We start from the raw sequence: 8,522 nt of genomic DNA on the forward strand, positions 1-8,522 counted from the left end.
ATGAGAGATCACGAAGGCATAACACATCGATACTATGCATTGAGGTGCTTATTTCTACACACCAATTTAATACACTCTCTCAGCTTGAAGAAATAATCACTGTACATTGTGAGTGACCTAAGGAGCCCCTAGGCAAACAATTAGAGCTCTGGAGCCTGCCTTAGGGAAGCGTAATTTTTAGTTAGCCAGGAGAAGCTAGAAAATGATAGCTCCAATGGCTCCAAACGTCTCAAGATGAGTAATTTAATAGGAAAAAAATAAGAATATGGACACACAACAAAGTATTTTGGCTCAAGAGACAGCATTTCTAAAAACCCGGCTCTAGGGGCAGTCACAGTTTGGTACAATTTCTGCTTATACAAAATACAGCTTATTGGGGTACGTGAGTGGTTGAAAGTAGCTTATGCTTCTCAAATTATCGTGGCTGCTACTTATAAATTGTCCTTACCGTTTGTCACGACTTCTATTTTCTTCTGTGAAGAAGCTGAACCAGAAGCTGTGCTAACAGGACCTTAAACGCAACAAGAAAAGGAGGAAAAAACACCAACTGTGGACTTCAAAATCAGAAAGAGAGAGTGAGACTCCTACAAAACTTAACTCCTAGAAAGAGAAAAAAAACTGAGATAAAGCATACACACACCAAAATTCACATTTTGAAAATCCCTACCGTTGGAAATATACCAAACTCTGTCAAAAACAGGGAAACATTTATCTAGAAATAGAAAAACAGGAGGCGGGAATATTCCAATTTCCAAAAATCTCTCCGTTTCCTAAAAGCAACCAGACAGGAAAGAGGAAAAGAGAAGCCGAAGTCAAATAAGAGGCCACCACGGTCTCCGTCAGTCCGTTGTCCTCCCGTCTCTCCTCTCTTCTCTTCGCCCACCGCACGGTGCACGGCCTCGCCCAACTGCACAACCCCTGAGCTTGCAGGAGAAAGAAGGGAGGGGGACCAGATGGCGAGGGAGGACAGGTTCCCTGTCTGGGAGGCGGTGCTGCTCGCCGGCGTGGCCGCCGCTTTCGCCGCGGGTATGGTCGGCGTCTACGTCTCCATGCCCAACTCCGACTACAGCTTCCTCAAGCTTCCCCGCAACCTCCAGGAGCTCCAAGTCCTCACGTAATCCAATCTTCGCCGTTTCTACTTGGTTTACTATGGCGTTCCAAGTCAATATTTTATGTTTACGTAAAAAAAATCTTTCTTTGTGTAGTTTTTGTATAGAGCTTAACAAGGGCATAAATCCGACTTCTCTTGTTCTGATAAATCAAGCCTCCTTTGTCAAAGTTCTCGATGATCTGTTCTGTCGAATAAAGATCCGATTTGTCTTTGATGTTTGATGATAATCTTATTGCAAGCTGTTCTTTTTGTTGGGTTGCATTTTTAGGATTGGGGGTGTAGGAGTATTCTTAGATTTTGGTTTTCTAGTTTTTGCTGCTATTTTTTTTTTTTTTTTTTGTTCTGATTCTCTGGTAACAAAATTTGCTCGTTTCTGTGTTGTACGGCTGTTTCTATTGATGCCTGCTTATTTGGGGATTTCAGGTGATTGAATATTACCAAGTCCCTTTCTCTGAAAGGAAGTCTGAATAGGATTTGGGTGGTTCTTTTGAACGGTTTCCTTTTTTATTACTTCAAAAGAATCATTGTTTTTAGGTGCTTTGTCATGTCTGATATATTCATTTTAAAATATTTTGGCAATACAATATAAGTAGAACATGAACTTGGTAACACGGTTATCCAAATCCTGGTTACGCACCTTGCTGCATGCGGTCCCCATGATTCATTGAAAGATGTAATTAATCCCGTAGTTTTCGGAGTTGGTGGAGTATGTAATCCTTTCTTTTCGGTATTTCCTTTCTGACCAGCTGTAGCTGTCGTACGTTTTGGAACTGACCCGGTTACTGCTCAGAGCGTGTTTTGTGATATGTGCAGTTTTGTTCAGTAATCACTAGTCCATTGTTAGCTAACAAGGCACGTTGTAATCTGGTCTAGACACGTGAGATCTCCTTCCCTATTGTCATTTGTAAGTTAACTAATGCTGAGTTGCAAATATTTATAAGTTAACTAATGCTGAGTTGCAAATATTTATAAGGTCACCAGTAAATGTACAGTAAAACGTTGTTTTTTTTTTTTTTGCAAGTTCAAGTAAATGTACAGTCGAACTTTTCTCTTATCAAGTTATTATCTACAACTCAGCATTTGTTACGATGGATGTTTCAATTTCATAGATTCTAACTGTTGGATCCCTACCTTGCAGTGACCATCTGGAGGACTACACTAGCGACTACACCGTGCAGGTGCTGGTAGGCTATTGCGCCGTTTACATTTTCATGCAGACGTTCATGATCCCTGGGACCATATTCATGTCCCTGCTTGCCGGGGCCCTCTTTGGGCAGCTCGGTGGCCTGGCCCTGGTGGTCTTTGCTGCCACTGCCGGTGCTTCTTCCTGCTACTTCCTATCCAAGCTGGTTGGGAAACCGCTGGTCTTCTCATTGTGGCCGGACAAGCTCAGGTTCTTCCAAAAGCAGGTGACGTGAGAACCTGCGTTGTTAGCTCACATTCTCTTACGGTAATGTTCAAACATGTTACAGTGCCTTATGCTCAATGTGCTGACGATGGCATTGTTAATTCTTTGATTTGAGTCCTTATAGAAGTCTGCAGTTGTTTCATGTTGATATTAGTCACCGTGGAACTTAGAATGCAAAATTCTCAAACCAATGTTCTTTACTTCTTTTCAGGTTGCAAAAAGAAGAGAGAAGTTGCTGAATTACATGCTTTTCCTGAGAATCACTCCCGCATTGCCCAATACTTTCATCAATCTGGCATCACCGATTGTGGATGTGCCCTATCATATCTTCTTCTTGGCGACAGCCATTGGTCTCATCCCAGCTGCCTATGTCACTGTCAGGGTACATTTCCTGCTTTATATACCACACTTACTGTACGAGTGCCCCCAAGTGTATTCTTCATGTGCTAATGTCTTCTGAATTATAGGCTGGAATTGCTTTGAGCGACTTGAGATCAATGAATGACCTATATGATCCGAAGTCGATAGCGCTGATATTCTTGATCGGGGTTGTTGCGGTGACACCAACATTGTTGAGTAAGAATGAGACGCAAGGCAAAGCATCAGACATGGCAGCTAGCGCTAACTGATCACTTACACGCCACCCCAACTCTCCTCTCTTGTACATACCAAGATTCAGCATTTGGTGGCTCCATGACTTTGAATCAATGGAACATGTGGCCAGTGGAAAAACTTGTGCTGAGATGAAAGGTATATCTCACGGTCACCATATTAATGGGTGTTACAACAAACTGCTTTCAGTTGTTCTGTTTAGCATGGTTTAGATGAAAGGGAAATCTGACTGTATCTTGCACACTATCAGATTCAATACGACTAATTCAGTGATTCATGAAGCATGAAAAATCTTCTTTGTTGTCGTGTACCTGTGAAATCTTTCTCCAGTTTTAGTCTATCTGATACGTACTTGTGGCCATGGTATGTCTGTTTCGACGAGTCCTGATGCAAATCGCCTGTCAGTTTCATGCTTTATTTCTCTGTGATCATAGTTGTCTGGAGATGGGCATTCTCTGTGTTGTTAATAGTGCTTTTGGTAGGTAGTGCATCTTTGTGCCCTTACTCTTTGTTGGTCCCTCTTCACCCTTGCAATGGAGTTGATGATGTTCATGCTGGACCACATGTGCCACGGACCCATGGTGGTTGGCGCTGCAAAGCTGACTAGGCATCCATGTTCCTATCCTAACAATGGAGGTAGCACATATAGAAAAGGTTTGGTTTGGTGGCTGAGAGGCGAGAGCCACTAGTCTGTGCTCGAGTGGTGCGGCCGGCCTAGTTATGCTATCAGTTGCACAAACACAGCCACACAGGTCGCCGATCGGAACATGCATCACGGTCCACGGTTTACACGTTTGTACATGTCAGCTAGCACGGAGTTCGCGGACACGGACGCGGAGCCGTGGCCAGATTTGGACTTATCCCCGCTGGACTTTGGCCTATGGAACGCATCAGATGCACCGCCGTACCGGCCCATTCCGCCACGACGAACCTGGATTATATATAGAGAGATAGATAGATAGATATTATATGTACACACAAGCTAGTACTATTCTATTCTACGCCACGTCAGGTGCCCCGTGCCCCTGCGCTCACGCCTACCGCGCCTGCCACGTGCCCTCACCCCCACGCCCAGATCCCTCATGCGCCCGCCTCGTGTTCCCGCCCCCTCCGCCTCCACTCTGTATGCAATTATTGACAATTGAAGGCGTGATCAGCTTCTGAGAATTACTAAAAAAACTACTAATATAACAGAATAAACTATTAATATTACCGGTAACTACTGACAACTACTGACAAAAATTATTGGCAACTACTGAACAAACTACTAATACTACTGACAAAAATTATTGGCAACTACTGAGCACGAGCGTCGGCTCCTCTCCTGATGTGCCCATCCGCCATGTTCACCGAGCCACCGCACCCACTACTACGTCTGACCTTCGTCGTCGAGCCATCTAGGCCATCTTCCACCCCAACTTCTAACCTCTACTACGTCGGTGCCTCAGCGAGGCAGTCTTTCTCTAGGACCACTAACCCGCACTACAATGGTGCCATGGGCCAGGCAGTCTTTTTCCGGAGCCGGTGACCCCCGCTACGGTGTCACAGCGTCCAGGCCAGACTTCATCGGTGCCGGTGACCACTTCTAGGCTAACAACGGGTCCACACAGCCTTACTCCGCGGACCCTGGTCCTTTGAGTTCTCGCGCCCTCGACAGGTACGACACTCGCTTCATGAATAACCAATTGTTATGTATGTCACACTTTATCGATACTAACATATTTTCTTTGTTGTCCATGTGCAGAGATCAACGATCTCAGAGACATAGAGGTGCATGGTAGCTATATAGAGTTGCTCACCAGGGGTGGTAGTCGGATCCCTAGGTACTCGTACATCTTCAGACAGAGTGACGAGATCGGTGCGTCATAGTTATCTGGCGTGCCACTTACAGGGACATTGCCCTCCCATGACAACTACACCATTCCACCGCTCGATGCATAGCCTACACAGATGATCGTGCCATCAGACCCGCTTACGTACTTAGCTGACCAGGTGAGAGCCCAAAGACACAGGGTCCTGAGGGCGGATGTGACCAAGGGGTCATCCCCAAGAGAAGTTGTAACCTATATGCTACTATGTTATAGTTAGTTTCATGGTGTTATGTTATTGTCGGTATTATGGTACTATGTTAATATCAGTGTAATGTTACTTTTTTTCATGCCACCATGTTATTACTAGTGTCATAATATCTTTCAAGTACCATATTTTTGTTTTGTATTTTATTCGGACCATAGAGTCGTACCACGAGTATTCCATAACAATCATAATAAACATGTCAACATAACATACAATGGCATCTATGGTACCCCTAGTGGTGTACTGGAGTTTCTCCTAATATGCCTTAGGGAATATAAAAGGGCGGAGATCGACAGGATGATACACAAATTACAACATCATCCTTACAGTGGTTCTAATCGTACTGACTTAGAGTGAATTGTGAGAAGGCCCCTAAGTCCCAATAATCTCCAGCATCGTATTGTGCTGACGGGGAAGGAGGGGGAGGAGCATCCCTATTGTGGCATGGGCAGGTGCACCATGGATCGATGCATACAGAAGAGTCCTCTAGGTGTATTACAGGAGGACTTGGCATATTCTCAACCTCCCTCTGCAAGTCGAAGATTTGGTCTCGCTGATAGTGGACGTAATCTTTGATATGCTATAGAATAGGAGTATCAACTCATCTCGTGTACTGGCAGTTGTCGGGGTCATCGTCGAAGCCCTGTAGAAATATGAAGGTCACAATGTATAATATTTTTTAAAAATGATACGGATGATCATGGTGATATAGCTCTCACCCTACCAAGAGGATAACGGAAGAATCGACGCCCCCATGATGCTCCCATCGTACATCTGAACAACACAGTCGTAGCCATGGGAGCACTTGAGCCACGACTCATTCAGGTGCTCATAAATTCTTATGTGACTTAGAGGACGAAAATCACTCCTATCCTATAAAGGGGAGTTGTAGAGAGGCTCATCGTACTCAGTTAGACCAAACAAATCATCCCATTTCACTATCGGCCTCCCCCCTTCTTCCTCATCCCTTCTCGTCCTTACCCTCCATTGATCGTTGTGGTTTCAGTTTCTAAGTACATGGGCCTTCTATAGATGTGTTGCAGCAACATACATCCTTTTACCGCGGCATAATATAACCGATAAATTTGTGTTACCCGCACACATACAACTGTGATAATAAAACATGTATTCCTTTTTTAGACCTAGCTTTTTCAGAATTAGTCTTCTCATCAGTAATCTTTTCATAGCAGTTTTTTTCAGGCTTAGGCTTTTCAAAAGTAGCATTTTTATACCTAGGTTTTTCAGACGTAGGCTTTTCAAAAGTAGCCTTTTCAGTTGATATGACTACACTTTACTACATAATCAACTGTTTTCCAGGGTCAATTTTTATGGACTTAGTCCATGCACCAGTCCGAAATCCACTGTATAAAAAGATGATCTCCTGCCTACATGTAGAACCAAATAACTAGCATCAACATTCACAACTCCGACAAAAATGGCGTCCGATCCTTTCCCCAAGAAATACATGTACTACATCTGATGGGGTTAAAGTGTCCATGTGCTGATGTGAAGATATTTGTAGGGTGATGAAACACTTCAAGTTCTCCTACACCTATAGAAGGAGATTCTTCCTGTGTCGTAACTATGTGTACGATCCACCCTAGGGAAGCATCAATATTGGCTCCCGCCGTCAGGTAATAACTTCTTACTAAACTATTTCAAAAAAAACTAATATTTATCACTTAATATTTTAATCTTCATTGCAATCGTCTCTACCACTATGTAACTTATTACAGTGGCTAAACACTAAGCAGTCGAAAGTAAAAGTGTTCATCCTTCACACTAAGCACTGCGCTACTTGTAGATGCTTCTATAAGATAGAAGACGACGAGAAGAAGGAGGTTACACGTAAGTGTATTCAGTAGGAAGGAAGGAAGGTAACCACATGATTGTTGAGACACGTGAGGTGGAGATCGGGTGGAGATGGAGAGGAAGCGCGGGCACGTCAGATGCGTGACACAGGACCTAAAGTGGTGGCGAAACGCGCGTCTGCCGCACGTCCACAGCATGGCCAGAAGCCCAGTAAGGCGCAACCACGGCCCGACCCCGGAACATGCTGCAGCAGCCTGGCGCACGGCACGGCCGCCTTGCACGTCGGTGTGCGGGGCTGTCTCCAGGTCAAGTGGCCACCTGCCGCTTCCTTGCGGCAATGGTGATCCTTGTCCTGGATTACAATACGTGACAGTGTGACACTGACACCCTCTCGTGCTGAGTATTGACCCGCTGGGCGTTGCAAATTCTTCGCTCTCACACGTGCGTACGCGTTCTTTCTTCGCTTCACGGTTTTGTCGTCTGTCCTTGCCGGTCTGTCCGGAGCTGATTCGCTGTCGTTAATACACAAAAGTAATGTTCTTGTACCTTGCTACTTCTGCATATTCAGTTGGAAGATTGTGATATCCCCGGAAACATTTGTGCAGCTGATAATCTGGGCTCAAGAGTGAGTCGACCCATTTTAATTAAGCTAACAGTGACAAAGATATTCGGTTTCTGTGGCACGATGCAGTTTTATATCCTCGCAAGATTGTCCATCCACAGGAGTGATCATTTCGCAACACACGTCGTGGTGATGGGGACGAGGGTCAGAGCGGTTTCTCAAGCCACTGGCCCTGCAAGACTGCTAATCTGAGACATGCCATGCAGGAGCCTGGAACCCTACACGGCTAATACAACTTATTCCGAGCAGAGACGTCAGAGATCCACATGTTTCCACTGAAAATAAAGCACACGCAAGGTACTCCCGGGTCCCCTCTTGGCCGTGTTGCTCGTCCCTGCCTGCATTCTCCCCTGATCAACAAAACTACAGTACATGTGCCGTCTAGTTAGGGACGGCGAAATTCAGACATCTAGCGGCATAAACCAACTGGGATTCTGGAGACAGCAATGATGTTCAGGACACGATAAATTTCGGTGCCAAGAAAAGCTCGTAGGTTGGTGCGTTGCATTGCCGTGTGTACATTCATACATGTGAGGCACATGACTACCATTTATGCATATGCAGTGATACTGCATTGCTGGTTGTACTGACCTTTCATTCAGGAGGTCGGACATATACGGCGCAAACAGAATCAATAGCTCAAGTACATTGGGATCCAGTGTACATTCATACATGTGAGGCACATGACTACCATTTATGCAGATGCAGTGATACTGCATTGCTGGTTGTACTGACCTTTCATACAGGAGGTCGGAGATATGCGGCGCAAACAGAATAAATAGTTCAAGTACATTGGGATCCAGTGTTCGTAGATCTTTACCCTGCACTCATTCAAGAACCTCGCGACATCATGCCTAACTCTATGGATCAAATTCAGTAGC

The 8,522-nt window shown here is 44.9% G+C and overlaps 1 protein-coding gene across 1 annotated transcript; it reads left to right on the top strand.

Moving 5' to 3' along the window:
- Nucleotides 1-815: 815 nt before the first annotated feature.
- On the top strand, nucleotides 816-3,404 carry LOC133921487 (uncharacterized membrane protein At4g09580-like). Its single transcript, XM_062366376.1, has 4 exons — nucleotides 816-1,114; nucleotides 2,250-2,520; nucleotides 2,731-2,901; nucleotides 2,987-3,404. Exons 1-4 carry the CDS (start codon nucleotides 954-956, stop codon nucleotides 3,146-3,148), a joined length of 765 nt encoding a protein of 254 aa, XP_062222360.1. The 5' UTR covers nucleotides 816-953; the 3' UTR covers nucleotides 3,149-3,404.
- Nucleotides 3,405-8,522: the final 5,118 nt, after the last annotated feature.

This window comes from Phragmites australis, chromosome 6 (assembly GCF_958298935.1).
Source record: "Phragmites australis chromosome 6, lpPhrAust1.1, whole genome shotgun sequence".
Taxonomy (NCBI): Eukaryota; Viridiplantae; Streptophyta; class Magnoliopsida; order Poales; family Poaceae; genus Phragmites; species Phragmites australis.